The sequence below is a fragment of the Mchenga conophoros genome, linkage group LG8 (assembly GCF_057382185.1).
Source record: "Mchenga conophoros isolate Kocher_MC1m ecotype Shallow Benthic linkage group LG8, M_conophoros_male_GT1.1, whole genome shotgun sequence".
Taxonomy (NCBI): Eukaryota; Metazoa; Chordata; class Actinopteri; order Cichliformes; family Cichlidae; genus Mchenga; species Mchenga conophoros.
Window position 1 is genome coordinate 27,628,104 of NC_140533.1, and position 19,178 is coordinate 27,647,281.

Consider the following 19,178-nt stretch of genomic DNA (forward strand, 5'->3'; position numbering starts at 1 on the left):
TTTCTGTCCGACGCAATGAAGGTTCCTCTACAGGTGCTCAGAACAAGATTTCCAGGAGCGATCTAATTAGCAGGAGTGCTGGAGCCAGTGTTTTACAACATAAAGAAATGGTCTGGCCAAACTTAAATCTGGCACCATTTTTGCCTTTTTATGGGTTCAACAGTTCAAGTTTTTGATATTTAAGTTTTTGCAGTCAGTCAGCAACAGTTTGGATCATTTATGATTCATTACCAGAGTTTGTTAAAGTAAACGTAATAAAAGCTGGTTAATCAATGACAATAGACTTCATTGTGTTAGCTGATGACCTTACCGTTATTCTGTTGTCCCCTTTGTTAAAAGACAAGTCACTGAGGGGGTGTGGAAGAGCCCCGAGGACCTCTCCAGCCAACCGCAGAAACGAGCCGATGACCTGAGTCGTACCTCTGATCTCGACATCCTGAACAGTCCTCCTCTCAGCCTCACCGATCTCAGCACCAGCGCCGGCCTGGCCAACTGGATGCCCGTGTCTGCCGGCGACGCGGACACCTCGGGCCCCGAGCAGGACATCCAGCCTACGATGACCTTTAGAAATCGAGTTCTTGATGAGCTGCCAAGCCGGCGTCCTCCTGATAAGTCTGTGTCCGCCGAAGTGCGACTGGTAATGAGCTGCTCATTATGACTGTTTTTCTTCATCTTACTGGTGTGAACAATCTTAATGTGCACGTTGTCAGGATCGGCCAGATGGCAAATATCCATTTACATTTGAAATTGCATCTGAAGGTACTTAAATCCCTCCATGAGACCGTGTTCACACGCCAGCAGTTTGTTTATAATTCCATTTGTCCATGCAGCATTAGAAAACAAACTGCTTCTCTCTGCCTTGGTTATGTGTTTCCAGCTCTGCCTCTTAGTAGTTTGCATGTTAGGGCATATCATTTGTCTATATCTGTATTTATGTCAGGCGGCCGAGCGGGACTGGGAGGAGAAGCGTGCCAGCTTGACCCAGTTCAGCGCCCAGGACATCAATCGCTTGCTGGAAGAGACTCAGGCAGAGCTGATGAAAGCCATCCCCGACCTTGACTTCGCTGCCAGGCACATAAACAAGCCGGCAGTGCCCCCAAAGCCCCAGATCACCATCCCAATAACGTCCGCCGCAGCTACCTCTGCAGCTGGGACCACTGGGACCACAGCCACGACCTCCACCACTACAAACACCACACCCAGCGGGGACCAGCAGCCTGGAAAGGTGCAGCTGGCTGCCCAGAAGCTGAACAGCATGGAGGGGGCTGGTTCGCATCGAGGCTCAGGTCAGTTTGTGTTTCAGATTTAAATCTGAGCTTTCAGCTTTGACTGAAGTGCCTTTGTGCCGTCTTCCTCCCCTCACCCCCAACCAGCTGGGGTGGAGGGGGGGGGGGGGGGGGGGGGGGGGGGATATTACCTTACAATATAAATAAATAAATGTTAAATAAAGTTATTTAAACAAAATGAAAGTTAAAATACTAAAAATCTGTTTATTTTTAAAGTGGACCTCAACGTGGCCAAGTATCGAACAGAAAAGCCCTCCAAGTCTCCTCCTCCGCCTCCACCTCGCCGAAGCTTCCCCTCCGCTCACGGCCTCACCACAAACCGTACTGGAGAAGTCATCGTCACGTCCAAGAACCTGAAGGTGAGACTCAGTCAGGGTTCAGTATCCAGAACCACATATGAGTCATACCTTGATTGTTTTTTAGATAACAACCACAGAACCAATCACTTGATCATGTTTGAATACATCCATCTATTTCCTGAGCCACTTTTCCAATAAGGGTCGCATGGTGGCTGAAGTCTATCCCAGCTGTCGAGGGGTGAGAGGCGAGGTTCTCCTTGGACCGGTCACCAGTCCATCACAGGGCTAACATGGACACACGTGTGCTTATAGTCATATCTTCTAACTAACATGTTTGAGTCTTCCACTTTACTTACCTGAGCGATCTTTGAGTAATGCAGGTTTCCCCAGATTAGTGCGAGTTAACCAGGCTTTAACAGCTTTAACAGCACTTTCAGGATTATTGCCATGCTGCTACGTCGACAGGTTTTTACCACACAGCTTCAGATTTTGGCAGATCTCTGCAGACTTTGCTGCAGGCTCACAGCAGCATGCTGCCTCTTTCAGGTCACACTATAAATCAAGTTTCTGTATTTGCCCTCTGGTCCACAGTGTTGTTAATGCATATGGATTGTTTTGGTGGGAACTTTTCTACTTGTTTTTTTAGGTATATGCTGTAAATGTCTGCCTTTTCTCAAATCTATTAGAAATAAACGTCTCTATTTTCTTTATACAAACTACCCCCACTAACCAGAGTCGTTTCATCCTGTCACGCTTTCATAACTAAAGCCTCTTGTCAGAAGTGGACTTAAATCTCCGTCTCTACAGTGATACATGTGGCAGCACAAAAAAAACGTAGCTCCCTTTTTGAGCAAGCCAGTCATTTCTGGTGCAAGTGCTCTCCATGGTGGTTCTATTATATTCTGTTACATACAGTAGATCTCCATCATTGTCTTGTCTTCTTCTCCACATCCCAAACTGGGCGTGTCAGATGGCCGCCCCATCCTGAGCCTGGTTCTGCCAGAGGTCTCATCATGTTAAAAGGGAGTTTTTCCTTCCCACTGTCGCCAAAGCTCTGCTCAAAGGGGATCATATGATTGTTGGGGTTTTCTTTTGTTTTCATTGTAGAGTTTTTACCTTGACAAACTGCAATTTGGTGCTATATAAATAAAATGGAATTTAACTAAATTAAATGAAATTGAATTTGACCTGTTTGCCGTGGCAGGTCAGTCCTTAGAAATGTTGTTGTCTTTATTTTGTCCTTTTGTAGATGGAAGAAGATGGTGACCTGCCAAAAACCCTTGTGAAACTGAGGCGGACCCCCTCCGATGCCCCCCGACCTGCCTCGACCCCTCCCGTGATCGCAGCCTCGGCCGTACAAGATGAAGACGACGAAGAGAAGATTATTGCCGAGCTGGAGGTACATTAGTCTGGATTTTTAAGTGAGAAGTTATTCATCTGATTTGTGTTGCAGATTTCTGTTAATACATGTTGTCTCGGTGTGATAACGTGTCTTTCATAAAACTACAAAGATATTTCAGAGAATGCCTGTAAAAGATTGTAATAAAGGGTACAGCAGCCCAGCAAAGGCCACCCCCACCCCTCCCTGCATCATGGGCAGAAAGGTAAATTAAAAACCTCCAGCTGCCTTCTGTCTCCGCCACACCTGTGGGCTCTGCTTCTGTTTCTGCTCATTCCCCCTTTCTTTGTATTTCCTACTACTGCTGAAGCTTTTGTAGCGACTAATACAAAGAGTCAAAACCTTTTTCAGGGTCACACTGAAATAAGCAGCGGAAACACAGCTGTAAAAAGCCAGCAGACTAAATTGTAGACAGCACTTTAATCTGGTGGTTTTCTGACCTTGGTTTAAAAAAACACCAGCATTTCCCACCATTTATACATTCTGCTTTCATGTAATCAGCCTTATACTGTGAGGTTTCTGTTAGAGGAGAAAAACACACGACGAGGAAAATCTGGTGATTCATCTCAGCGCGCTAGCAGTGACTGAATTTATTTACTGATTATAATTCAATTTAAATACAATAACTGGCTTTACAGGAGCGAGGAAGAGAGAGCACCGTGGGCACCATGCAAAAGTCTTCTTTACATTTTGCATTTTGTTTCTGAGGAGCGAGACTTCCTTATATTTGTTTCGCTTGTACAAGTCGTGCAAACAACGGTGAAGGATGTCATGTGACTGCAGCGTCACAGTGTTTTCTGTCACTGTGCACGCAGTACTGCGAGCCGTGACTGATGGCATTAATCTGTTGTTTGCTGCTATGTGGATAAATGACTGGGGGAGTAACGATGACCTGTTTTAACAGAAAACTAGATAAAGTGTTAAAATCTATTAAAGTTGCCATGTCAACAGCACTGTATGTGAATCAGATTGTTTCAGTTTGTTTGGTGATGCTTAATTACTTTTCTGTGATAATGTAAGCTAATTAAAGTGTATGCTATATTTAAAACATCCTATTTAGTTTTTTTTAGTTTTTTACTCCTATGTGGGATCAACAGACGCTGAAATATATCAAAGATTAAAAGAAATAACTGGATTTTCTGGTGGCGTATATTCGAATTGAAAACGTATGTGTGTTTTCCACATTCATATTTAAAAATCCAGTTGTAGGCAGAAGGCTGAATATAAATTTAAGGTGGCTGAACTTTTCTTCTCTTTCTAACCCTGTTAATGTGTCCTCTCCTCTGCTGACTTTCAGTCTTGCATATTGTGATGTTTGTTTATAAAATGTGCATTAAGTCTCTGTAACCGCTGCAGCACCTCCTTGTAGCTGACGGCGTGATGCGATGTGCAGTGAGTCAGCACGGATCGAAGCAGATCATGCATTTAGTTTAGAGTGCTCTTTATGACAGCTCTGCTGGCACGTTGAGCCGAGAAAAGAGGTCTTGTTTTTGTTGGAATTATCGCACAACGCCACTAAGCAGGTAGCTGTCAAAATAAAGGGACGGTGAGACGAGGAGGGAGGGCGAGGGAGGGGATTTCAGGTTCAGAGCTGCAGACAGAAACGTTTCTCTGAAAGAATCTATTTTCTCACATGCAGGTGCTTTAAATTCAGATCCCGCTTTTGTTTGCTGAAGGCGTTTCAAGCAGCGTGGCATCTTTAAAGTTCCTGCCAACAGTGATTAAAGTCAGCAGAAATAAATTGTCTCTTTCTAATACTGGTCATTAAATCTGTGCTTTCCTGTGGTAGAATATTTTTACTGAAATTTGGTCCAGAGAGACGCAAAAAAGGTTAAAGGTTAAAACTCAAGAATGGTGAACACCGGCACCTAGATCCTCTGTGTACAGCTGCTCTCTACAGACGTGTAGACATTATGCAATCATTCGTCACAGCGCAGCACTGTAATAGATGTAAATCCAGTCATCAATGAAGATTTTTTTGTCACTTTTTAACAATTTAAGCTCAGTCAGAATCATTTTATTCAAAAGATGTCCTTCCACAGTACATTGATTCACCACCCTTCACTGCACATGCACGGAAAAGAGCGAACGTCAGTGACAGCAGATGTAATTTTAATGAAGACGTAAGGATGCAAGGCTAAAGGAGCTTAAACAGGAAGCTCTGCATGAGATGGGCATCAGCTGATGCAGCCTGGCACAGAAAACAACTGATCTGAAGTATTTTTTACAAAAGTCTGGTATACAGATCTTAAAAGTGTATGAAGACCTACTTTATTAAGTACATTGTTCTAGTGTGCAGTTTGTTCCATATTTCTGTGATAACATCACAAAGTTGCTGCAGATTTGATGATGTCAATCTCTCGTTTCACCACATCCCAAAGACTGGATTAAAATCTGGTGACAGTGGAGGTCATTTGAGTTCAGTGAGCTCGTTTTCATGCTCCAGGAACCAGTTTGTTGACGTGCAGCTGGATGGATCCATGTTTTTATGTTGTTTACATCAAATTGTCACTCAACCATCTGATTGTTACAGCAGAAGTCGCCTCAGACGAGGAAACATTTTTCTAAATCTTCTTTTGCCCAATTTGAGTGAGAAAATATGAAATGTAGCCTCAGTCTCAAGACGTTAGCTGACAGTAGAGGCGTCTGGTCTTCTGCTGCTGTGCCCAGGCTGCTTCAAGGTTCAATATTTGTGTGCTCAACGATGCTCCTCTGCATACTTTGGTGGTCAGCTGAGTAGCTATTAGCTTACTGCTATCGTCTTAAAGCAGTTTGGTCCTCTGACGTGAAAACCACATTGCTTCTCTTTTTCTGACCAGTCTCCGTAAACACTAGAGATGGTTTTTAGGGAAAATCTCAGCAGATCACCAGTTTCTGAAATACTCAGAATAGCCCAGCTGGTACAAACAGTCATGTTACATTAAAAGTCCCTTAAATCTAATTTCCTTGTCGTTCTTGAACATGTCCGTGTGCTTAAATCGGTACACTAACAGATATTTGTGTCAATGAGCAGTTGAACAGGTGTGTCTAATAAAGTGGCCGGTGGCTGCATACAGCATCACTATAAACTGTAGTAGCATTGTGGAGTGAATGGTTCTGATCGTACAAGTATTTGAGATTCCAATCAGGACAAGACAAAAGTAGACACTGATTTTAGGACTCACATATCTTAAATATCCATAAGATATGTTCAGCATCTGTTGCCATGGTGATCTAGTGAGGTAAAAGACTTAATGATAGCTGCACTGGTGGAACAATACTGTGATGTTGGGATATCGGATTGTGCAGAAAAAAAGACCCATTAATGAAGCTATTCAAAAACAACAAATATAATCTACAACACATGGCCAAAAAAATAAGTACACTTTCAGCATGTGCTGTGTTTTCATTTGGAGGGCTTGCAGATCACAGTCACGAATCATTACAGTATAGAGAGGCTGTGTCTGATTTCATGCCAACACTTGGCTGGTTCAACATGAACACAAGCCGAAATAAGTTAAATTAAAATGACGTTGCTCTCTCTCTCTCGGCTCCCACAGTACAGCAGTAACTCTCCCGGCCCGACGAAGGGACCCTCTGTCGCCGCCCGGCTCAAACACCTCCAGCAAGGCAGCCTGGAGAGGCCCAAAACCCGCAGGCAAAAAGAGGAGATCCCCAAAGTCCAGGGTCAGCAGCAGGTATTCCACTTCTAAAAAGTCCACCTCTGATGCTTCGTCTGCCTCTGCCTCTCCTCTTTGCTGTCACTCCAAAGGAAGTCCCGCTCCCTTCCTCGATGACTTCTGCGAGATGAAAACTGTATAGGCCTGACCGGCAGACGACACGAGATCAAACACAAACCAGTGGGGGAGAATATCTACAGAAACCTTGGTTTTTTTTACCAGTTCTTGATGTGTGTTTTGAGTTACTGGATCTAACCTAGCTTGCTTAGAGGTCAAGTTTTTGTCGTGCGAGTACGTCAATGTTTTGATTTCCTGAGGAAGGTCTCGGTGCTTGTGACTGACTAAACTAGCTTTATTATGATAGATCTATTCCGATACGTCATCTGCCTCTGTTGTGTGAAATAAGCTTCAGTAATGCCACGGAAAGACTTCATATCTCAGAGTCACAGAGATGATATTTCACCCTGATCCAACCATGTTTTCTCTCACTGAATCCTCCTCATCTTTCAGTCTGTTCATCCAGTAATGACCACATGCTGCTCTTTTTCTATTACCCATCATTTAGACCTCAAGGTCAGCAGGCAGGGCTGCAGCAGGCGCTGAAAAACCTGAAGGGTTCACATTCCAGCCGCTAGGCCAGTCCATAACGCTAGCTTACTTGCCTTTTTTTAAAGCCAGGATGCTATGATTATTTTGCAAGACACCAAGCGCAGAACACAAGGCATAAGGTCAGCAGAAGATGGTGTGCAGGTTTCAGTTTAGTGTCTGCAGTAAGCAGAGTTAAAGTAGCACCCTTAGCAGTGATGTTAAAACAAAGACGAATCGATGGAAAGAATGGAAGCAAGGACCACAACCCAAACAGATAATGAAGATGAGCTGAACGAGAAGCAGCGAGACAACAGGCTGCAATTTGGGGAAGACCTTAGTGAGGAACAGATCCCCAAAGAAAGCCACCTTCCCCTGGAAGCAGTGATTGAGCGTTTTGCACATTTTGAAAACTGTAGCAGTTGTAAAACTGGTAGAAGCGACCGTGACTTTGAATAGGTTGTGTGGGAATCCTTTGCTGAAGGCCGACGTGGTTGTTCTACTACTGAAGGAGGGGCCAGGTCAGAAACCAAACCTCAGCAAATTCAAGACAGTGTGGGGACTTGACTTTACAGAGGGGAAGGAACCAGAATTGGATGGGCAGGGCTGTGATGGAGGGGTGTGTGGGGCAAGCAGACATTAAAGATATGTGACAGGAAGAGGAGTCTTTGGGGTGTCGTGCTAGTGAACTTCAGATAAATTATTTCCAATCATTGATCTGAATATAAAACGGGGTGTAAGGAAAGTTTCAGGAAAAACTTTTAAACTAATGTCAAGTTCTCTAAAAGTTATTTTCATTTCAACGTCTAAAAATTCAACTTAAAATTCAAACTTTCTCGTTAGCTTCTATCCTTAGACTGTATTTAAAAGATGGACACATCAGTAAGAAGTCCTGTTTTGAAGCCTCGAGGTTAATTTTTCACCGCTGTCAATCTTGGCATTTTAAAACCAGATGTGACAACTCAGTAGCCAATGAACACCCCCTACATAATCCTCCTTTCTGACTCTAATAATGACAATAATTTACAAAATTATTTACAAAACAGCCTTCATGTTTATTTAACTAAACCTGAAATGATGATTTAATGATCTGAAAGTGTTTTCTGAGATCACAAGGCTGCTGTCCCATAGTCTCCTATCAAAGATGAGTCACGTGAGTCTCCCCCTGCTGGCTGTTAGAAGAATGCAGGTTTTTATGTTGGCTTCACCTATCAGACCTGAGCATTCGGTCCATCTTTTATACTGCCTGTGGCTCTATTGGTCATGTGACCCAGTAACCATCTGTCATTTTAATTACCACTGACACTAAAGGAAGTGGGGCTGAATATCAGCCACTTTTATCAATGACCGGCGGCAAGAAGTGGTCGGGTAACGAGTTAAACTTTTCTTAACTTTGAAGCGAGCGACAGGCGAACACTAACTGGAGATGAACTAGATATACAGAAGCAACAGACTGTCGGCTGTAAAGCTGAGAGCAGGATTTGTCATTTTCAGTTAATTAAGCTGCACGTTATTTTCCCAGTTGATAATTTGTTTGAACCTTTTTATTTGCTGTTGCTTTTGACCTTGATAAACAGGTGAATTATTCAGTTTTAGCTCCAGTTGTGCTTGAATTACAAAACCAGGCATTTATTTGCTTTAAAAAACTCTCTAACACTTCTTTCTTACCACAAACACAACCGCGACCTTCCTTTCCGCAAGACAAACTTGAGACTTGTCTTGGTTCCCTCAAATATCCTTAACAGGCAAGTTTGATAAGAAAAGGAGGCATGAGAAGCCAATATTCAGGATGGGGGAAACCTGGAGTATGTCCGTGTGACAGAAGGAGCAGAACTGGGACGATTTACAGTGCACACATTCAGGAGTTATCTGTAGAAAATGCAGATAAAGTAAATTTTTTTTGTGAGTTCCTGGTTGCACAAAGACTAAAAAGTAAACCTTACAAATTTTTTATGGACTCCTGCAGTGTTTCATTATTAAAGTGCTGTGATGGCTTTGTACAATTCCAAACTACTTAACCACGATGTTTGTTGGCAAATTAAACCTCCAGTTTAATCACTTTTACACAGAAAGAGGCTTCTGAGCTAATCCAGGCATCTTGAATAAATAAAAATGCCGCGTACGCTAGCACGCCTTTCGCAGCTGATTCTGAATCTGCCACAAATTCCCATCCGCTATGTCGCCGTGCACCAGCACAGTACAAAGAGAGAAATCGGTGAGTAAATCAGCAGCTCGGTGTAAAACACGTCGCCTCCTCCTGAGCGTGTCTGTGCAAACGGGAGGTTAAAGTTGGCTGATGAACCCTCAAACACGGCCCTTTCGCCACGGAGCTCCACTCGCTCTTATCTGGTCCTGCAGGCGCTCCGGGCTGCCCCTGACCTGCTGAGCGTAACAGCCTTGACCCATCCTTGGCTACGATCCTTTTTGAGTAAATACTGACAATGAAAATAAAAACGCATCCAGCTGGTGCCTCTCAGGCAGGCAGGCAGCGGGTCACTGTCAATCATCCTCTCATTTGTCAGCGCTGGTTTTGATTAATGATTAATGATTTTTCCATGAGATATCCGTCATTAACTCAAAGCAGCTCCTCCACATGAGCCCAGATATCTTTATAGACTTCGCTTTCATGTATGCGAGCAGGCCAGCGTCTTTAACAATGCCTGATATTAGCAGTAACAGCCGTTCACATGCGGCCAACATGGCTGACCTCCAGTTGACACGCGATGCCATCTGGGCGCTCGTGGACGAAGAGGCCGTGAGGATTAGTATTCAGCTCCAGTGCCATCTTGTACCGGTCTGAATATTAACTCACTTTTTTTTTTTGCACCTCATTTCCCTTATTGCTTTTTAAAAATTCATGATTTTATAACCACACAGCCTGAAAGCAAATGGTCAAATAATGTACTGTAATTTTTCTATTACGCAGGCCGGAGCCAACGCACGGCTGAGATAATGTCATCGAACGTGCTGTTAATATTATGCACAAACATGTTCTCTTATCGCATCCGGCTAAATTAACTGTAGAGCATCACTTGTAATGGAAACGCTGGGATAACAGCGTGGCTCATCTGTGTCATGTCAATGTCAGCCTCTACTGTACATACAACCATGCGGCCAAATGAAGCCTCGTGTAAACGAGTTAATGTAAAGAGAAGGGAGGCAGTGAAGAGTAAAGAATACACAACTGGGGGAGGCGGCAGCGAGTTTACTCACTGAAGCTAGGAGCTGGAATTAGAAACCACCTCACAGGAATGTTAATGTTTTACCTTCTTCCTGTTGATGGACAAAGATGCTGTTCCAAACTCAGTGGCTGCCTCACTCCTTTTGGCTTCTGCTCTACTTTAAATTAAATGAAAATGGGTCAAAATTGTGTTTCAGATCTGCAGAAATCTACAAAAAAATGTGGTCAAAGCCAGAACGTAGGAACTAAATTTGAACTTTGTTGTCTGTAAACTGAAGTCGCGATCGCTCTTTCTGCCACGACTCGACAGACGCTTCTTTTCCCTCAGGATCGGTGACCTGGAGCGAAGTCTGCCTTATGACAAATGAACAGAACCAAGGGTTCAGCTCTGCTTCTTACCAAAAAATCTCTCACTGCTGCTGCTTTCACTCATTCTTTAGGAAAATGGCAGGAAACTCCTGCAGTAGCAGCTCCATACCTGCTGACATCAGTGGTTCCAGCTTGTTTTTCTTTTTTTGCTGCAGCCAGGTATTTAGCAGCAGTAGCAGCACGAAGCTTTTATTGGTGGACGTGCATGATACTATATTTGGTATCAAGATGAAAAAGGGCTAACCTCAGCAAGGCCTCGGCCACCACTGACAAAGTGTGGCCAGCCGTTTATTCCCCCTACACGCAGCCGATGAGGACGCCTGTTAGGGGGCCGTTCACGTGCTCATAAAGCTGACTTTACATCCTGTTACTGATTCCCCAGCAGAAGCGATTATGTACAGATATGATTCAGTAACAGTAACAAAGAGGAACTGAAGCATGTAACTATGGTTTATCTCAAGCTTATACACCACTGGTCCAAAAAAAAGGTCACACATTGATACTTCATTGGCCACCGTTAGCTCTGGCACACGTTCACTGTGGCATCATTGCAGTAAGCTTATGCAATGTCACATTTATTTCTGGGCTGCTGTCTTCTTTTGTTACGGCTGGGAGAGTCAGACCGCTGCGTAAAGCCTTCCCCAGCACATCCCAAAGATTCTCAGTGGGGTTCAGGTTTGGACTCTGTGGGGTCCGATCCATGTGTGGAAATGATGTCTCATTTTCCCTGAACCACTCTTTTTTTACAATCTGAGGCTGACGAATCATCTTGGATAAGCCCATGCCATCAGGGAAGACAAACCTGGTCATTCAGTGCAGGATACCTCACATATTACTGAGTCAGACCCCTAATCCAATGGTGGGCTCCCACCCACAATGCCCTGCCCCCAAGTAGTGATTTTTTTGGGGGTTTTTTTTGCCAAACACTGAGCAATTTACATGACTTCAAAGCCACATTATAAGTTCGAGAGTATTTGGCAAATATGGAATTTTTGCACATTAAAGAAAATAAAACAGCAAAATAAAGACATCCAGATGAATCAAACTGTAGCCGACCTAACTAGCTTAGCAGCTCTCTGTAGCTGCGATTACACCTTTTAAAAAGTGAATCGATGCTTAAATCACATAGTTAAATCTATTAAAGTCTATATTTTATTATATTGGCTTACATGTTAATGTGATGAGTGTTAATAGTATTCAGACAGATGGAACCAATTCCCCATAAGCTGCAGTTGTAAAATAAGGCTTATTCTCTTGAAAATTAAATGGTAAATGGTAAATGGCCTGTATTTATATAGCGCTTTACTAGTCCCTAAGGACCCCAAAGCACTTTACACATGCAGTCATGCACCCATTCACACACTGGTGATGGCAGCTACATTGTAGCCACAGCCACCCTGGGGCGCACTGACAGAGGCGAGGCTGCCGGACACTGGCGCCACCGGGCCCTCTGACCACCACCAGTAGGCAACGGGAGAAGTGTCTTGCCCAAGGACACAACGACCGAGACTGTCCAAGCCGGGGCTCGAACTGGCAACCTTCCGATTACAAGGCGAACTCCCAACTCTTGAGCCACGATCGCTCAATTAAAAAGAACAAGACAGTTGAAAGAGCAGTTTGAAGATGAAGTGTCCATTTCTGCAGTTTTAGGTAGTCTGAAGGATCTGCTGTGTAAAGTTATGAAGGTGAAAAGGAGGAAAGTTAAACCCTTTTCCTCCCCACGCTGCTTCTGTTTTTGCTGCACTGCCGCTGTAGGCGGGTAAACTTCACATGATGCCCGCGTCTCCATCAGCTGAACTGGTGTGATGTTGCTCCGGGCAGACGAATGCTTTTAGATTCAGAGTGTCAGGCATCGGGATCTGCCAAAATAATGTGAAGCGATGCAACATATTTGATCTCTTCTTGACTAGATTTACTCTTTTGCTTCACTGTTTTGGTTTTCTTGTGGTATCGGCTGCTGTTTAGCATTCTTCAGTTTGACGGAGAAGCTGCTGTGCTGCGTAGAGGAGGCGGTACGCTTTTAAAAATCCCCTCCGGAGTCTGTCTCTGCTCGTCCTTTTGTTCCCGAGAGCGCCTCAGATGTACCTGTGTCCCCCCCCCGGGGCTCCAGGCAGCACCTTGTCACCACAAACAGTTTTCTTTTATTGCTGAACTTAAGCTGTTGTCGAGTTGGATTCTTCCCCCTTTGTACGCCCTGTTCCAACAAGGTTACAGACAATACCAGCACTCACACGTTTTATCCAACCAGCCTTTTATTGGCCTAAACTGATTTTTCCATTTGCTGGTGTTTTGTTCCGTTGCACTGCATTTGACCTCCCAGCGCAACCATAGTTAGGTGTTTAAAGAAGTCATAAATTGACAGAGAAAGCAGATTTATCTCAAGCTTCTTCTTGCTGCCAGATTATGCCTCCTTTGGTGGCATCTTTTATATAGAGTCTGTGGCCAAACGTTGAGATAATTCTAGAAAACACCAGAAGTCCTTTAAGTTTGCTGCTACTCAAGTACGCACCGAGTACCCATCCATCAGGTAAACAAGAGTCGCGACGACGTTCTTGGCACATGCATCAAATTTCTCTTTACACACCCAGTGCGGTAAACCATCTCCATCGTCAATCTTCCTGAACGTAACTTGTTTGTCTTTCGGCCGGCCGAACATTTGGATGGACAGACCATTTCGGGCCGTGTGTGGCTCATAGAGGTGTAATGGGAGGGAAAATCTGTAGCCCACTCATGTGCAGAGCCGTTCATTAGCAGTGGCAGCAGAGGGGGCCGGGGGACGGCCAGCCGCTGGTTGTTTTTCCACTTGGTTTATTTATTTGGCACACAGAGGAGCTGCAGAGGCTGCTGCTGCTGCTGAAGGCGAGGTGTTTAAAGTGAGAGCAGGTCAGAAACATAAATGTTTTCTCAGGAACACCCCAGAGCCCCGGCTAATACCGAGCTGTGGTCAAAGGAAAACTTGCTTCTGCTACACCTTATCTTTCCTCCTACGTCACGTTCCTTTCCTCGTCTCCTCTGCCTGTCTCCTTTTCTTTTTCCACTGCTCTACTCTCTTCATTACGTTTCCTTTCATCCCTTTTTTCTTCGTCCAGTCGTTCCTATCCTTATCCATCCCTTCTTTATCTCCCTCATGATTTCTTCTCCTCTTTCCTTATCTCCCCTTCGTATCTTCTTCATTTTTCATTTCCTCATTCCCACTCATTTCCACCTCTGCTTCCTCCTTCCATTCCCATTCTTCTCTCTGCTTTCCTTTTCTTCCATCTTTTCTCAATCTGTTTTAACCTGTTATTCCATCGGCCTCATTCCCATGTTTCCTTATCCTTTCCTTCCTTTCCCTTCCTATCTTTATTCTCACTCATGCCTTTCTCCCTTATCTCTTCTTTTTGTTTCCTTCCTTATCTCCTTTCCATCCTTTTCTTTTAGATTTCTCTCCCTCATTCCTCATTTGATCTTGCCGTTCTTGTTTCCTCTATTTTGTACTTCTCATCTTTCCTTTTTTCTTGTCCCCACTTCCTCTTTCCTTGCCTTTTACATCTCTTTCTTCCTCGTCTTCTTTCCTCATCCCTGGCTACCTCTCCTTTTCTCCTCTCAATGTTTCCTACTCTTGTCTCCCCTTGCTGTTTATTCTCCTCTCCTTTTTTAGCTTCTCTGCTCATTCTGTCTTCTTCCTCCCTGTCCTTCTTGTCTGATGCATTTGTTTCCTTGTGTCATAATCTCATTCCTCCTTTCCTTGTCACCCCTCGTCATTTGTCGTCTTCTTGTTTTCTCTCCTCGTCTCCTTTTCATCCTCCTTCCACTCCCGTTTCCTCTTCCTCCTGTCACTGCGTCACACACAGAAGAGGAAGAAGAGCTGAATAAGGGCAGATTTTCTGTCCCTCGTCTCTGACAGCAGCAGCTCTGTGATCATTTCTGCCCGTCTGCAGCCCAGCGACAGCTTCGCACTCTTCTCTCTAGTCTACCCACAAGCACGAGGGCTGTCACGCCGATGCACCAAAAACCTGACGTCCCCGGCGGCCAATCACATCGAAGCGGAAAGTAGTGGTAGCGCAGGAGGGGGACAGGGAGGGGGAAGGGGCGGTGGAGGAGATCATAAATCATGGATGATTTAACAGAAACTTGAAATACATTTGTCTGTTTGTAAAATTTGATTTTTGTCTTTTTTTCTTTTTTCCCTTCCCTTTCACCGCTTCTCGTTTCCATTCTAATTTTTTCTTCCTTTGCTCCCGAATCTTCCCTCTCTGCTTGCTTTTTTGGGGCAGTGCTGAGCTTTTGTCACCGCTACAGCAGAAACGCCGCTCATTGATCTGGGCGATCATCATCACCACATCACCATCAGTTTCGCTGACGTTTTCCCCTCGCTGCTTTTTCGCACATCATTTTGGTCCGTGAGCCAGTCTCCTTTCTTCCTCCTCTCTCTCCTTGCTTTGCCTTTTTTCATTCTCTGTCTGCTTCTCAGGTCTCTCAGGCCTCAGCTGGACTAATAACGTGAGGAGTGAGTACTCGGATCGTTCTGGTTTTGGACTCCTAAATCCTAGCTCAGACCTTGAAGGTGTGACATTTTGTCATTAGCGTAATTTGTCTGACTCTCTCGGCTGCTGTAGAGGTCGTTTTCACATTAAGGAGCCAAATTAAAAGGGTAAAATTTATTCTGCACATTTGGAGGTTTTTCCATCGGCTCCAGACCTGCGTTGTGAAGCAGTGCGAGGATTTCACCTCTAACATGTATGTCGCAAATCCATCTTTTACCATAACTAACAGCTAAACACAATACCTGTGTCCCAGCTTCGCACCGGCTCAGCTACTTTAAAAAATAACTTTTACGCTCAGTAAAAAAATGCTGCTTTGGGGGATTTTTGAACAAGAATATACAAACAAAGCTTAAAAAGACAGGGCAAAAAAACCTAAAATTTGTGACTATGCCGAAATGCATATGATAAGCAGTAACACAGCAACAGAACCATAAAAATGTCAGAGCTTTCAGTGAGGGAGGATAGATTTGGGTGCCTAGCCGGAGCTTGGAACGTCCACGATGAGTGACCAACAGTTAGCTACAAAGTGATGCATAACAAACAAACTTTTACTACTTTTTTAAACTTTTACTATTTAACTAGTCATGCATACTGCGAGTTTTATCCTCTCTAACCACGCCCCCTTTTCTAAGTCACACGCCCAGTGACTTTAGCCACTCCCACTCATTCACTCCCATTTGTAAAATAAACAATGCGAAATATTTGCAACTCCAGTCAAAAATAAAATGATGAAAATGATGATCATTACTAAAATAAACTCTCCTCTTCGCAGGTGTGTGAAAGTGTGAAACTGGGACACAGCGAATCGTGTTACCCTTACCTTTTGTCTGCAACACGTGTGTTGTCAGAGTTTAACCCGTTCCCAAATCGGTGTGTTATAAAAGTTTTAATGAATGTGACAAGTCGAGTTTGGATTAAAGCGCAGAAATGCAGCGAGCTGAGACGAAAGGTTTCATGTAAACCGAATCTAAAGTGACAAGATAAGTAATCCTGCGCGCACCCGGTGCTCGACGCGGTGCGTGACATCTTGCTGGAGGGAAATCTGACACTGACTGTGTATTTATACCACCGGCACACAGTAAATTACAAGCAGACATTTTATTATATAGTTAATACATTTATGGAATGTATTAGTAGTGTCAGAAATAGCATTAAAAGCTAGCACGCAGTTAAAGTATAACCTAAACCACTTCAGATATATTGTATGTATATTAACAATCATTTAGTTTAAATTTGGGAGAGAACATGTAAAAAAGAAAAAAGTGTCATCTATGTTTTATATAATCAAGCTTTTTTTGTATTTTTATACTTGAAGAGGATTCATACGCACGTTTAACACATTTATTCTGTAAATTTTTATTTTTCTGCGTTAAAGATTTCTTTATTTTTTCTGCTAACCATGAAACAAACCATTAACACATTGTATCGTAGAGACCAGGAGAGGCGCCAGATGCTCGCGGCGGGCAGGAACATGTATAGAAAGCACATGAAACAATCACCTCTCTGATAGGATGGCCTCATTTTGTAGCTGTTTTCCTCTACTATAACCAATAGTGTGCATACACTACACAGATGATACAATTCAAACTGTTTATCGATGGTTTCTTGATGAATGTGTGATTGTTCAAACCATTTGTGGGTGTTCAAATCATGTATATAAACCCAGATAATATATAACAAAATGGATTTTATGTGAAACTTTTATAGAAGGAATTAAAAAAAGAGGAAAAAACTCTCCAAAATGGCATGCATACTGTATACATTCCTGGAAATCTGCACGCTGGGTCAACAGAGGTCTCATTTTCTTGTCAAAAATTCTGTGTATACTTGTGAGTGTATGATAGAGTAAAACAAAAATTGTACAGTTACTTAGATTTTTGTATTATGTTCCAAATGGCAAAGTAAAGCCCCCAGAGAAAAAAAAAGAAAAGAAAAAACACGACTATTATACCTTCAGAGAAATGAACGATATTGTATATCAACTAAATGATGAGTGGTGCTTGCTGTGTGGGGTAAGTGTTGTTTGTGAATCGTGAAGAAGAATGATAAACTACTACAAAGTCAGTATAACTAAAGACCAACTAAACAGTGCAAAAACACTGCGCAACTTTGTGTGTGGAAGCTAAAAGTTGCTGCTTCGTGTGAGAAAAACCAACCGAATGAAAAAGGTTGCTGCTTTTGTACATCCTGTTGTGTTTTTGTGACAATAAAGGTGACCCTCTTATAAACGACGAGTGTCGGCGCCTCATTTATTTGACTCGGGCAGCTCATCCTTAATAATGAATGATAAATGTATTACCGTGTAACGATGAGAGGAACCGCTTTAATCTTGTTGATTCTGGAGCCTTCCCTCTGGACAAATAAAGGTCTCAGATTAGTTTAAACACTAACCAAATATGCGCTCGGTTAAACCTGAGCTGCGGTGTGATGAGGTCGGATCAACTTTCATTTAGATTAGATGAAAGTTTAATGAATTATGAAGGGAAGCCGAGCGTAATGAAGAAGATTAACAAAGAGAAGGTGTAAGCCTCTAAACATGCTGGTATTTATGTGGCTAGAGTCATCTGAAGGTGCTTTACTAGTTCATACATAGTACAAAAGAATTTGGAAAACCATGAAAAGTTTATTTATTTCACAATTCAATTAAAAAGGCAAACTTTCACATTTACTCATATATTGTGTAAATCCCCCTTTTTTGCTTTACTTTGAATGATGGTGGTTTATAGGTTAGGAAAAATCTGAAATCCAGGCATCAAGTTATTAGAATCCATCAAAAAAGGATATGTAATTGTAGAATGTTTAGCTGATTTTAGAGTTTAGAAATGTGTTAACATAGAATGTAGAACTATTGTAGAGACACTGCCCTCAATATAATAAAGGCCTCACTGTGTCGTGAACTTAGGAGTAGATTGTAGGAGACCCCTCCCCCACTTGAACTGTGAGAGTAAAACAGAGAGGAGTTAATGCTGAGTGGACTTTCCCCAGAGGATGTTTGGGTGGGGGTCTCAACATTTGTAACTGGATAACTGTCGTCTGGAAGAGAGATGGGTTTTATGACCTAGGGAGTCACCTACACCCACAGTGTTTTAACTGTCACGCACACACATCCACACGCACACTCACTCATGTGCACTCATACATACACACAGGTGTGCATACACAGTCACACACGAGCACTCACATAGACACGCGGGAATGCGCACATGTAGGCATTCATGTGCTCGTGCACATAGACACAGACAGAGTTTGCAGCACACCGTGGGGGGTTTTATGATGGGGACGCCTCTATAAAGCTGGCTGTAACTAACAAAGGGGTGAAGATTTGGAGAGGGACACCGGCCTCGTCTTCCCTTCTAGAAGTGCATGCTTAAATGAAGATGAATAAAGGTTTTGTGAAATGACTACTGAGTCCCGGTGCCGTCTCTGGAAGTTTCGACGAATAAAAGAACCGGGGTAAAACTGATTTCTCAAACGTCCAACTTATGAAGAGCATGTCTGTATTTTAAGGTTGGCTGTTTCTAATCTTCCAGGTCCAGTCTGACAACAGTCAGCAAACCGTTTTCTAGTTATTCGACAATATATGGAGGCGCTAAGTCCTGCCAGACAAGTTATCAGCAAACGGAACCACAAAGTGCTCTAAAATATCTTCCTAGACACGGTGTTGACTTTGGACTTGATAAAACACAGTGGACCAACCCACACCAGCAGATGACAGATGGCCCAAAGTCTCACAGATTGTGGAACATTTACACTGGACTTCACGCACCTTGGATTCAGTCTGTCTCCAGTCTTCCTCCAGACTTTAGAACTAAATAAAATGAAAACTTTACCTTGATCTGAAGAAGACTGTTATGCTATTATTCAGAGGTGGTTT

The 19,178-nt window shown here is 43.3% G+C and overlaps 1 protein-coding gene across 3 annotated transcripts in view; it reads left to right on the plus strand.

The window, feature by feature from the left end:
- The window catches only part of srcin1b (SRC kinase signaling inhibitor 1b), a 140,956-nt gene extending 126,112 nt beyond the window's left edge, over positions 1-14,844 (plus strand). For 2 of the 3 annotated variants that reach the window (XM_085285386.1, XM_085285387.1), the window contains 6 exons: positions 340-637; positions 941-1,286; positions 1,503-1,645; positions 2,835-2,984; positions 3,097-3,189; positions 6,524-14,844. In XM_085285386.1, coding sequence (XP_085141512.1) covers positions 340-637; positions 941-1,286; positions 1,503-1,645; positions 2,835-2,984; positions 3,097-3,189; positions 6,524-6,676 — 1,183 coding nt within the window. In that variant the 3' untranslated portion in view covers positions 6,677-14,844. The remainder of the gene's footprint in view (positions 1-339; positions 638-940; positions 1,287-1,502; positions 1,646-2,834; positions 2,985-3,096; positions 3,190-6,523) is intronic. The other variant, XM_085285388.1, reaches the window with a different exon arrangement.
- Positions 14,845-19,178: the final 4,334 nt, after the last annotated feature.